General features: G+C 41.6%; 1 protein-coding gene across 2 annotated transcripts; it reads left to right on the plus strand.

The window, feature by feature from the left end:
• Nucleotides 1–3737: 3737 nt before the first annotated feature.
• On the plus strand, nt 3738–11710 carry LOC110502935 (ras-related C3 botulinum toxin substrate 1). 2 transcript variants are annotated; one of them, XR_005039234.2, is made up of 7 exons: nt 3738–4201; nt 7586–7657; nt 7991–8108; nt 8919–8981; nt 9175–9334; nt 9975–10157; nt 10323–11710. XR_005039234.2 is itself a non-coding variant. In XM_036960723.2 (6 exons), exons 1-6 carry the CDS (start codon nt 4167–4169, stop codon nt 10103–10105), a joined length of 579 nt encoding a protein of 192 aa, XP_036816618.1. In that variant the 5' UTR covers nt 3738–4166; the 3' UTR covers nt 10106–11710. The 2 variants fall into 2 exon arrangements, 1 of the variants encoding a protein (XP_036816618.1); XM_036960723.2 differs by having other exon boundaries at nt 9975–11710.
• The last annotated feature ends 2003 nt before the right edge of the window (nt 11711–13713 follow it).

Below are 13713 nucleotides of genomic sequence, written 5' to 3' on the forward strand. Positions count from 1 at the left end.
CTGTCAATGAACCGATTCTCACAACTATTCAACCGCTGTTGTTGAGTCTGCCGCCAGTCATGGGCATGTGTAACCGCTGTCCAGTGAAGACAAGAAGACTGTTCTGGGCACCAGTGGAACAGATGTGATCTTACTTTGTTAATCTTGGGTTGTGTTTTTAAAGAAAGGACTGTCCCAGCCAGTGAGCCCAGTTGATTGGTGTTTATTCTGACGATAGACACAAGGAAGCACATTAGATGTGCAGGACAACAGGATGTTGATGGCTGTAGATTGGTAATTTGTCTGTTAGAATGGAAATAACTGTGAATAAACAGGAAGCTAATGTGACCATTACAATTAGTGCATGCTAGCTCTCGCTCTCACAGCAATAATATACAAAAGAATATCCCAGGATTCCCATGTGCGCCGCCCTATGGGACTTCCAATCACAGCTGGATGTGATACAGCCTGGATTCGAACCAGGGACTGTAGTGACGCCTCTTGCACTGAGATGCAGTGCCTTAGACCGCTGCGCCACTCGGGAGCCCTGTTGTTTAGGCCGAGGTATGTATCGTTTTTTGTGTGCTCTAGGGCAACGGTGTCTAGACTGAATTTGTATTTGCGGTCAAATAGTCAAATAAAACATTCAGTGGTACTGAACTGGTATCATATGAACACACACAACCTACAGTAAGTAAGCTGGTATCATATGAACACACACAACCTACAGTAAGTAAGCTGGTATCATATGAACACACACAACCTACAATAAGTAAGCTGGTATCATATGAACACACACAACCTACAGTAAGTAAGCTGGTATCATATGAACACACACAACCTACAATAAGTAAGCTGGTATCATATGAACACACACAACCTACAGTAAGTAAGCTGGTATCATATGAACACACACAACCTACAGTAAGTAAGCTGGTATCATATGAACACACACAACCTACAGTAAGTAAGCTGGTATCATATGAACACACACAACCTACAATAAGTAAGCTGGTATCATATGAACACACACAACCTACAGTAAGTAAGCTGGTATCATATGAACACACACAACCTACAATAAGTAAGCTGGTATCATATGAACACACACAACCTACAGTAAGTAAGCTGGTATCATATGAACACACACAACCTACAGTAAGTAAGCTGGTATCATATGAACACACACAACCTACAGTAAGTAAGCTGGTATCATATGAACACACACAACCTACAGTAAGTAAGCTGGTATCATATGAACACACACAACCTACAGTAAGTAAGCTGGTATCATATGAACACACACAACCTACCGTAAGTAAGCTGGTATCATATGAACACACACAACCTACAGTAAGTAAGCTGGTATCATATGAACACACACAACCTACAGTAAGTAAGCTGGTATCATATGAACACACACAACCTACAGTAAGTAAGCTGGTATCATATGAACACACACAACCTACAGTAAGTAAGCTGGTATCATAAGAACGCACACAACCTACAGTAAGCTGGTATCATATGAACGCACACAACCTACAGTAAGCTGGTATCATATGAACACACACAACCTACAGTAAGCTGGTATCATATGAACACACACAACCTACAGTAAGCTGGTATCATATGAACACACACAACCTACAGTAAGCTGGTATCATATGAACACACACAACCTACAGTAAGTAAGCTGGTATCATAGGAACGCACACAACCTACAGTAAGCTGGTATCATATGAACGCACACAACCTACAGTAAGCTGGTATCATAGGAGCGCACACAACCTACAGTAAGCTGGTATCATATGAACGCACATAACCTACAGTAAGCTGGTATCATAGGAACGCACACAACCTACAGTAAGCTGGTATCATAGGAACGCACACAACCTACAGTAAGCTGGTATCATAGGAACGCACATAACCTACAGTAAGCTGGTATCATAGGAACGCACACAACCTACAGTAAGCTGGTATCATAGGAACGCACACAACCTACAGTAAGCTGGTATCATAGGAACGCACACAACCTACAGTAAGCTGGTATCATATGAACGCTCATAACCTACAGTAAGCTGGTATTATAGGAACGCACATAACCTACAGTAAACTGGTATCATAGGAACGCACATAACCTACAGTAAGTCATGGCAAAATTTGTGGATTTTTAGGAAATTAGCTTTAAAACTGGGGGTGTGAACAGTTTGGGGTCGCATAGGTTACAAGGTGGGAGTTTGTTACTACACAGATAAATGTTTCTGACCGGACCTTCTCAAATAGTACATGAGTAGTCCTGCTCCACAGTGTATTCTGAAAGTATTCAGACGCATTCCCCTTTTCCACATTTTAATGTTACAACCTTATTCTAAAATTGATAAAATAAATGAATATTTTATCCATCTACACACAGTTGTCAGTGCATGTCAGAGCAAAAACCAAGCCACAAAGTAGGAGGAAATGTCTGTAGAGATCTGAGAGGCACAGATCTGGGGAAGGGTACCAACAAAAATGTCTGCAGGATTGAAAGTCCCCAAGAACACAGTGGCCTCGTCATTCTTAAATGGAAGCAGTTTAGAACCACCAGGACTCTTCCTAGAGCTGGCCGCCTGGCCAAACTGAGCAATCGGTGGAGAAGGGCCTTGGTCAGGGAGGTGACCAAGAACCCGATGGTCACCCTGACAGAGCTCCAGAGTTCCTCTGTGGAGATGGGAGAACCTTCCAGAAGGACAACCATCTCTGCAGCACTCCACCAATCAGGCCTTTATGGTAGAGTGGCCAGACAGAAGCAACTCCTCAGTGAAAGGCTTGGAGTTTGCCAAAAGGCACCTAAAGACTGTCTGAGAAACAGGCTTAAATGGTCTGATGAAACCAAGATTGAACTCTTTTGCCTGAATGCCAAGTGTCATATCTGTAGGAAACCTTCCACCATCCCTACGGTGAAGCATGGTGTTGGCAGCATCATGCTGTGGGGATGTTTTTCAGCGGCAGGGACTGGGAATCTAGTCATGATCGAGGGAAAGATGAACGGAGCAAAGTAAAGAAAGATCCTTGACGAAAACCTGCTCCAGAGCGCTCAGGACCTTAAACTGGGGGCGAAGCTTCACCTTTCAACGGGACAACGACCCTAAGCACATAGCCAAGACAACACAGGATTGGCTTCGGGACAAGTCTCTGAATGTCCTTGAGTAGAACAGCCAGAGACACTGATTAATTAACAATGAAGACACTAATGGTTTTGCTGATGAATTGAGAATGGGGAGGAGGATGAAGGAAGAGAGAAGGGGAAAGAGAGCGAGAACTCAAAATGACATCTTAACTGGTTTTATTCTGTTTTTATTCAGATGTTTTGGATCTGCAGTCAACAGACAATCTGTGTCGTACGGGGAGCAGGTAGCCTAACAAGTAGCCTTGCTGGTTAAGAACATTGGGCCAGTAACCAAAAGGTCAGTGGTTTGAATCTACAAGTGAAATGGGTGAAAAATCTGTCTGTATACTATTGAGCAAGGCACTTAACCTTAAGTCACTCTGGATAAGATCATCTGTCAAATGCCAATTTAGATAAGATGCTGTAATGTGGATAAACACATACTTTTTTTAAAGGATAAAACACAGGACAACCATGACAAAGTTCCCGGATGAATGAAATCATAAGACCCTAAGTATTGACTGACTGTCTTGTCTCATGACGCCTGCCACTCTGAAATGGTGCACCACCTTGGAGCGACTTTACAATATTCAGCTGATGAGGGAATACTGCCCTCTAATGTTCAGAAACTGAAAGTGGCTGTAGAAATGTTCTACTTACCGCTAGGTGGCGTCGCTTGACAGCCCTTTGAAAATTCCTTTATCCAATCTACGGTAAACGGAAATTACTTGTTTGGAATGGGAGCTACAGCTTCCGCTGTCTGAGGGCGTTTTTTCAAGCTTAGCACCAGAGATTTTTGGGGTGGTGGCTGCTTGGTTTATAAGTTTGGAGCTCCACCAAGTTATTTGAGGACACTGATTTGAAGGAATTCTCCTCATTTCTAACCTATCGCAATTTGGGCTCTCCAATCCAGGCTTCAAACCTTGTTTTTCTCCTTTTTGGGAAAACAAGTTCACGCATCAAAAGAGTGGTTTACCAGCTGACCAATAAGCTACAATTTGAGCTAGCTACTGTAGCTTGATAGCTGAGAGAGGCGTCGATGCAGGCCATCAAGTGTGTTGTAGTGGGGGACGGGTAAGTTAAACCTACATTTATGTAGCTAGTTAGGTATGTTTATAAAATGACGTCTTACAATATAAGTTATGATCTAGAATACATTGTCAAAGTGAATTGTTTCTAGTAGCCCACAGTTTGAGCGTTGGCTTACTAATTGGTGACAACTGTCAGTTTCCAACACTAACGTTAGCTAATTAGCGTCAGCTAAGTTAGCTTGCTAACATCAGACTGCAAACTTGTTGTGGCATACTAACTAATTGTTACTTGACGGTAACTGTTATGCATTCTCGTTTGCTGTTAGGACCACACGTTTCTTGTTAGGTTAGAGTAGTGGCTAGCGAGTGAGACAAAGCCCGCTGTATGCACTGTTATGAGAAATGATCCATTCCCAGCAACCCTTTAGTGTCCGTCCTATCATTCCACTTACTTCTTGTTACCGCCTTGTATTATGATAAGTGACATAATTTGCTACACCATTGGGTTTTAGATCATTTTTATTTTTTTTAATCTTTATTGAGAACTTATTATTGAGAAGATGACCCACTATCTAGCAGATATTTATCAGAACTTCTTAGTTTCTTTAGAAAGCTTCATACACTACTTACTATAGCCCTTTAATTTAAATATGTCTGGAAAATAGTAGTTTAACTGCCTATTGTTAATGAACTCCACCATCAACCTTATTTAGGACATGGTACCAGCATTGACAAAGAATGGCACTATGTCCCTATGTTCTAAATAATGTTGATGGTGGAGTTCATTAACAATAGGCAGTTAAACTACTATTTTCCAGACATATTTAAATTAAAGGGCTATAGTAAGTAGTGTATGAAGCTTTCTAAAGAAACTAAGAAGTTCTGATAAATATCTGCTAGATAGTGGGTCATCTTCTCAAGTCTTCATAATATGTCCCTATTGTAGAGCGAAACCCCAACATTGGATCACTATGGGATAACAGGGATGCACAAATTATCGGTGAACATATCGGAATCGGACGATATAAGCTAAAAATGGCAACATCGGTATCGGCCGACGTCTAGTTTAACGCCGAGGTGCAAAACCGATGTCAAAGCTGACGTGCATACCAATAACGTAGGTACATGACGTAATGACGCCACATACAATTTTGCGCTATACGTGCAACAAAGTATTCCGAAACTAGCCTACAATGTCTGCTGTGTGGATCGAGTAGTCAACAAGTCAAGCAGTCATTTGAGAGTAACACAATTTCAGCGAGACAACTCAAAGGCGAAATCCATTAAAGCCAAGATAATGGAATTCATTGCCCTTGACAATCAACCGTTCTCTGTCGTGGGTGATGTTGACTTTCGCCGACTGGTTGAGCACCGGTACACACTACCAAGTGTGCTATTTTTCAGATGTTGCCCTACTGGAGTTACAGTAATAGCGTCACTGCGATTAGCTTCACAACATACATACTATGAAATGTCATTTGGGTCTTTGTGTGTCAAAAAAGATACAGTATCATTGTCAAAGCTGTACAAAAAAGTCTTCAAACACCGGCCATGAACGATGTGTTTACAATACTGAGTTGGTAGTGTTTACAATACTGAGTTGGTAATAAAGCATCATTTGTTTGACCGCAACTTCTGGGGTAGCTAGCTTTAGTTTGGTACCTAGCTAGCACCAATACAACCAGCCTGAAAACAATGACCAGTAGAAACTGCAGTCATTTTCATTTTTAGCAATGATTAAGGAATCCTTGTAAGTATTAGCTAGTATGCCTCTTGTTGTTCGCCTATTGACATTTAACTTCAGTTCATGAAAAGAAATAGCTAGCCAGCTACTTAACCCTGTTGCCCAAAGCTAACGTTATAAGCAGCCAGCTAGCTTCATCTGGCTCGTGATGCTCGACCAGACCACAATAAGGATTAGGCACAATGGTGGAATTTGCAGGTTGCCTTAAATAGAAGTCTGTAATTGACAGTGATGCAAATTAATACATCGTAGAATTATGCCATACTTTTATTTTTAAGGCTAACCGTGAAGTCCACTGTTGTGGCTAGCTTCACATAGATGGGTCAGACCATTAATCAAATAAGAACTGTCTTATAAATTGTTATTTTAGATGACACCTAGCTATATAGTTAGCAAACTATAGCTACTGAAACAGATTATGTCGTTTTGCTATGTTTTTGGGGAAGAACATGGTTTGCGTCCATGAGCTAGCCGGCTTTTTTTTTAATGACCAGCACTGTAGGTGCGTGAGACAAATTTACCAGAATCATAGCATACATGAGTGAGTGTAATCAATGTGTAAACGTAATGAACGTGTTAAATGTATTATGTGACGTGCAGTCATATTCAAGTCCTGATTGGTCAACAAGCTTATTTCAAATCAAATACAAGTTTATTTGTCACGTGCGCCGAATACAGTAGGTGTAGACCTTACAGTGAAATGCTTACTTACAAGCTCTAACCAATAGTGCAAAAAAAGGTATTAGGTGAACAATGGGTAGGTAAAGAAATAAAACAACAGTAAAAAGACAGGCTATATACAGTAGCGAGGCTATAAAAGTAGAGGCTACATACAGACACCGGTTAGTCAGGCTGATTGAGGTAGTATGTACATGTAGATATGGTTAAAGTGACTATGCATATATGATGAACAGAGAGTAGCAGTGGCGTTGACACGTTAAATAGTATTTTTTTTTGACACGCAAAGACCCAAACGACGTTCTGTAGAAATCCTGTTTGAGAATGAAACGACTGAACAAATGAACAACGAAACGGCACAGCAAGTAAGTGAAATAGGTTTTGGTTGTTTTACTGGTAATGGGGGACATACAGTGCCTTGCGAAAGTATTCGGCCCCCTTGAACTTTGCGACCTTTTGCCACATTTCAGGCTTCAAACATAAAGATATAAAACTGTATTTTTTTGTGAAGAATCAACAACAAGGCACTGTATATGCGAGCAAAATAACTTTTTGGTCAGTGTGTGTGTAACCTAAATTAGGCAAGTCAGTTAAGAACAAATTCTTATTTACAATGACAGCCTACCCCGGCCAAACCCAGGCGCTGCCTGGCCAATTATGCGCCGCCCTATGGGACTCCCAATCACGGCCGGGTGTGATACAGCCTGGATTCGACTAGGGACTGTAGTGACACCTCTTGCACTGAAATGCAGTGCCATAGACCACTGCGCGTGTGTGTGATAACTATTCCTTGCTTGTTTTTTTTGGCAAGGAAAATATCGGTTTCTGCCAAAAATGTGATATCGGTGCATCACTACTTGATAATGCAGACATTTATTCATAGTTTAACTCATTGTCTCAAGTTGGCCAGTTAAACCCCTTCAAGTTCTCCTTTCAGTTTTGAAATTGACAAACAAAACTAAAGTTGTTTATTTCTCCTCCTTATCCCTCCATCTCTCCCTCCAGAGCTGTGGGTAAAACATGCCTGCTCATCAGCTACACCACCAATGCGTTCCCCGGGGAATATATACCCACAGTGTAAGTGCTCACTCTCTCTCTCTCTCTCACTCCGCAGCAGGTCTTACAAATGGCATGGAGTTTTGTCAGCAAAATAAATGCTGTGCCAGGGTCTAAGTTATAATGCTTAGCCCTTCTCCCCTACACTAGAAACATAGTGCTGCATGTTCATGTTAGCATTCTATGTTTACATTTTATAAGAGGTGTGGTTTTAAGTTTTTCCTGCTGAATCAGGAAATTATATATTTAGCCTGTAGAATCATTGACATTTACTGGTTGCCATTATTTCCTGGTTGTGTGCTAATCACTTCCCTGATGTCATTGTGGCGTAACAATATGCATCTCTCCCTGCAGCTTTGACAACTACTCTGCCAATGTCATGGTCGATGGGAAACCAGTGAATCTGGGTCTATGGGATACAGCAGGACAGGAAGACTACGACAGACTCCGACCACTGTCCTATCCACAGACGGTAAAACAACAGGAGAAATGTACTGTTGTCACTAGTGTCATAATTAGGGACTATCTTCATTTCTATCAGTGCATTGCTGTCAGCGGGGCGTAAAGCATCAATTCATACAACGGGTAGGCAACTAGATTCAGCCACGGGTTGATTTCTGTCGCAGTGGATGGTCGGGGAGTTCATAAACTCTGTCTGTGTGGTTAATTTGTACCATTAATTATAGTAATTTCTACACTGAAAATTGACCAATGCTAAGCCCAAAAAGAGTGTGTTTGAAAATAACAATTTCATACCTTGATTTACATTGAGACACAATCACTTATTTTATTTGTGGGAGTACTTGGGAACAGACTGCCTAAATTTGACGTTTTTAGCTGAATTCCTGGTGTTAGCTGAATATCCCCCTCAAAAACCATGTTTGCGTTCCGGTTTTGACAACATTGTGAACAATATAACGCAAGTTATTCAAGGCGTTAGGGAAAGGCATATTGCGTTGTTGCCAACATTGAGCATTTATTATGTCAGTCTGCATGTATGGGGATGAGAGTACGGTCCTCTGCCCATAGTACCTAAACAATGTCTGGAGCAGGCATTAAGTGAAAGAGTGCTCTGTCTGCCCCTTTGTCTGCCCTCATTCTGGGCTCTGACTCCTACCATCAATTGACAGTGGTCAGTGTTCAGGGAAACTTTGTCCTAGATTGAGGACTGGTTCATAAACTGTCTGTGGTTAATTTGTACCATTCATAATCTCCATGAATTGCAATTCAGTTTTTCATGGTGGATCTTGTATAAATTATGCTGTTTGTTTCCTCTCAACAGGATGTGTTCTTGATTTGCTTCTCTCTCGTGAGTCCTGCCTCCTTTGAAAACGTCCGTGCCAAGGTGAGCCATAGCCTTGGCTTTGTTTCTACCTAGTTCTGTGATAACTTAATGCTTTGTCATCAAGGTCATTGCTTGAAAGGGTGGATTTTATCCACATACTCAAAACAACTGATGTATAGACCTAATAGGTAGGCCTCTAGTTTACAGTAATATCCTGATCCTATCCTGACTGACTTGTCCATGTCCTCCGTAGTGGTACCCAGAGGTAAGACACCACTGCCCCAACACCCCCATCATCCTGGTGGGCACCAAGCTGGATCTGAGAGATGACAAGGACACCATCGAGAAGCTGAAGGAGAAGAAACTCACCCCCATCACCTACCCCCAGGGCCTGGCCATGGCCAAAGAGATTGGTTAGTTTACTAATGGTACTTAGTCTTGTCCAGGGGGTCTATTGGTACATCAAGGTGCCTCGGTACAGAAACAGGAGATGGGCTAGTGTCCTGTCCAGGGGGGGTACTGTACATCAAGGTGCCTCAGTACAGAAACAGGAGAGGGGCTAGTGTCCTGTCCAGGGGGGTACTGTACATCAAGGGGCCTCAGTACAGAAACAGGAGAGGGGCTAGTGTCCTGTCCAGGGGGGGTATTGTACATCAAGGTGCCTCAGTACAGAAACAGGAGAGGGGCTAGTGTCCTGTCCAGGGGGGGGGGGGGGGGTACTGTACATTAAGGTGCCTCACTACAGAAACAGGAGAGGGGCTAGTGTCCTGTCCGGGGGGGGGTACTGTACATCAAGGTGCCTCAGTACAGAAACAGGAGATGGGCTGTTCTGGCTCGGACAAGGCTTACTTAGTTCTTAGTAGTACTTTAGGGGCCAGTTTCCCGGACGTAGATTAAGCCTATTACTGGACTCTACACAGCAATGTCAATGCAGTTTCCTTATTGCTTAACCTGGCTCCGCTCAGGGTAGTCATAGCTATTAGTCTATTTAGGATTTTAATGAATTAAATCCCTATTTGCTGTTATGTTGACTGCCAGCCTGTCTCTCTACAGGAGCAGTAAAGTACCTGGAATGCTCAGCCTTGACACAGCGTGGCCTTAAGACAGTATTTGACGAAGCCATCCGGGCGGTCCTGTGTCCCCCACCCGTCAAGAAGAGGAAGAGGAAGTGCTCACTACTCTAAATTCCGCAGACAGGAAGTAGGAAGTCACGCTGCAGTCTGAGCTCACCTATTGGTAATGAATAAGAGGGCGGGGGAGTGTCTTAGGAGGAAGGGGGAGGATTCTACAAAAACCATATGTATCCAGATATAATTTTTTTCTCTTTCGTATTGTAATTGGTACATACTACTTAAAATGATTGATTTAATTATACAAAGCTTACAATGAACTCTTCTTCAGCTCTAGGAAGAAGGGGGTTGGACAAGCCCTACATGTTTCCCCTACACTAAGAAATTCCTGCTGCCTTCAAAAATGTTCCCTTTTTTTATGTTCCTGGAAGGTAATACTAATTGCGCTTTTCAATTTCGGTCTCTTTCCACTCTTCGAGTCCATATTGTTTGTTTACAGACTTCAATGAATTGAGGTGTTGCCAAAATTCCTACTTCATATAACGGTCATCACTTTCTAGGAGCTCCGTGTACACTAAATGTCATGATTTCTTGTTTTTTCTCTTCTGTACAATGTTTGCGACCATAATTTGCTTAATCTTGACAAAACGGTTTATAGCTCAAGAGAAATCTAAATAAACAAATTCTAAGCGTTGTACTAGCTGTTAAGTTCTATAATCATACTCTTATGTAGATTTTGATCAATCATTTCTCCTCAGGTGAATTTTATCCACCTTGGAATACATTGTCAAAACAACTGATGTCAGACATGGAAATAGCTATCACGTTATACCTAGGTGGATGTAAATGCATATTAGATCAATCTAAATCTCTACTTATTGTACTTGGTGCTCCCCCTTGGTCTGAGAAAAGATCCAGTATTTTACATTCTTAAGGTGTCTAGACTAAGAATGCACCTGACCAGGTGTATAGGTGAACCTATTGGTCAGAAAGAGGATGGAGAATGGTTATTTTTATCAGACCAATTTAGATGGATCCCTCTTGTTGGATTAAACAACAGTTTCAAACCATGAGTGTTACTGTACATAAATACATCCATTGTATTAGTGTTACTGTACATGAATACATCCATTGTATTAGTGTTACTGTACATGAATACATCCATTGTATTAGTGTTACTGTACATGAATACATCCATTGTATGAGTGTAGTCCGCCAGCTTTACACTCCAGACACCTGGTGCATCATGACCTTTTTCTTATAGGCCTTGTTTGTTTTTATGGTAGAATCTAGGCCTGTATTTGACGTTATTCCCTTTTAACAGGTTCTGTCAGCAGTTGCCATCTGTCCAGTCCTTTAAAAAAAGTATAGTACAAGTGTGAAGAATCTGGAGTTTGTTTGCTACTCGAAAGGATGTCATTGACATGATGCTATGTAAACATTACTATTACTGTATCACTAAACTATTTTAATAGCGTTCAGAAGAAGACTGACCACCTCTTTGGTTTACAGTAGCTTCTAATGGCTGTATTTACAATATACAGTGGTTCAGTGCTCTTTATTTTTGACTGAGTGAGAGGCTGTTGCTCTGAGGTATTACCAGTGTACTAATGAATGGCACATTGAAAGAACTCGATTTTTGTTCTGCTTTTATTTGGACATGATAGTGGTTACTCTGCTGAATTTTCTTTTAAAGCAAATAAATTCATTTAAAATCTCTGCCTGTTGTCAGCTTTAAGTTCTGTAGGAATGTAAACATTTTCCACCCACTCCCTTAACAGAACAGAAGGGTATACTACAAAACAAGATCAAGTACTTAGCCAGCTAACTTAACTAAATATTCTGAAATCACTTTTTTTAGTTGAGTTTAAAATGGGCATGGTCTACTTAACTCCATAACTAAAAACATATCTATGTTTAGCTTTCTTTATGAACCAGAAAATAAACTATTTCTGATTGTTTATCAAGGTTAGCTGGCTAACTGATCCTGCTTTGTAGTAAACCCCCTATTCAGATCCCTTGACTTTTTCCACATTTTGTTTCGTTACAGCCTTAATCTAAAATGAATTAAATTAGTTTTTAAATTGTAGCCAATAAAGTAAAATTAATACCTTATTTACATAACTAAATGAGACTTAAAATTGAGCTCAGGTGCATCCTGTTTCAATTGATCATGTTTCTACAACTTGATTGGAGTTCAACTGATTGGCCATAATTTGGAAAGGCATGCAATACAGTTAACAGTGCATGTCAGAGCAAAAACCTATCTGAGGTTGAAGGATTTGTCTGTAGAGCATGAGACAGGAGTGAGTCACGGCACAGATCTGGGGAAAAGTACCAACAAAAATTATTCAGTATTGAAGGTCCCCAAGAACACAGTGGCGTCATTCTTAAATGGAAGAAGTTTGGAACCACCAAGACTCTTCCTAGGAGCTTTGGTCAGGGCGGTGCTAAAGAACCCGATGGCCACAAAGTTCCTCTGTGGTGATGGGAGACTCTTACAAAATGACAACCATCTCTGGTGGATTGCTGCAATCAGGCCTTTATTGTAGTGGCCAGATGGAAGCCACTCCTCAGTAAAAGGTACATGACAGCCCTCTTGGACTTTGCCTAAAGGACTCTGACCAGGAGAGAAAGGATTCTCTTGTCTGATGAAACCAATATTGAACTCCTTGGCCTGAATGCCAAGCGTCCCTGGCACCATCCCTACGGTGAGGCATGGTGGTGGCAGCATCATGCTGTTGGGATCTTTTTCAGCAGCAGGGACTGGGATACTAGTCAGGATCGAGGGAAAGATGTACAGAGATCTTTGATAACCTGCTCCAGGGCACTCAGGACCTCAGACTGGAGCGAAGGTTCACTTTCCAACAGGACAATGACCCTAAGCACACAGCCAAGACAACGCAAGAATGGCTTCATGACAAGTCTCTGAATGTTGAGTGGCCCAGCCTGAGCCTGGACTTGAACATCTCTGGATAGCTCTGAAAATGCTGTGCAGCGACACTCTCCATCCAAACTGACAGAGAATGTCAGAAACTCCCCAAATACAGGTGTGCCAAACTTGTAGTGTCATTGTCTCTACCTTGCCCTTTGTGCTGTTGTCTGTGCCCAGTAGTATTTGTAGCGCTGCAGTGTTGTCCTATTTTTAATCCCCTGACACCGCAGAAGGCTTTTTTGCCTTTTGGGAAACTGTCATTGTAATAAGAATTTAACGGACTTGCCTTGTTAAATAAAATTACCCAAAATGAGGCTGTAATCGCTGCCAAAGGTGCTGCAAAGTACTGAGTAAAGGGTCAGAATACATATTTCAATGTTTAATTTTTTTAATTAGCAAATATTTCTAAAAACCTGTTTTTGCTTTGACATTATGGGTTGTCTATTTTCTGGGATCCTTTATTTCAGCTCATGAAATCAACACTTGACATGTTGCGTTTTATATTTTCACACATTGATATCTTAAGTCATGGCATAGTACTGTTTTCAGTCAGGAGTCTCCTCACCTGCCTTTACCCACTGGTTCACTGACCTGTCAGACTGACATCTGCCCCCCTTCACTAACTGACACTGTAACAGGACCTTGGGCGGACTGGGTAGAACTCTTTCCTCCTGCTCCACACATATCTGTAGGAGATGCACAAATCCAATGTGATCCCTCTGGCCTTCCATATTGTCTCATGATCCAGAACTCATTATGTCTGGAGGTAGGTACATAGCTACAATAC

This window comes from Oncorhynchus mykiss, chromosome 23, assembly GCF_057628025.1.
Source record: "Oncorhynchus mykiss isolate SJ-2025 chromosome 23, ASM5762802v1, whole genome shotgun sequence".
Lineage (NCBI taxonomy): Eukaryota > Metazoa > Chordata > Actinopteri > Salmoniformes > Salmonidae > Oncorhynchus > Oncorhynchus mykiss.

Bases quoted from the DNA above. Each gene is read 5' to 3' on its own strand.
- LOC110502935 (XM_036960723.2), top strand. From the start codon at position 4,167: ATGCAGGCCATCAAGTGTGTTGTAGTGGGGGACGG. The intron at 7,658-7,990 runs GTAAGTGCTCAC...CTCTCCCTGCAG, and splicing joins GGGGAATATATACCCACAGT to CTTTGACAACTACTCTGCCA. The intron at 8,982-9,174 runs GTGAGCCATAGC...TGTCCTCCGTAG, and splicing joins TTGAAAACGTCCGTGCCAAG to TGGTACCCAGAGGTAAGACA.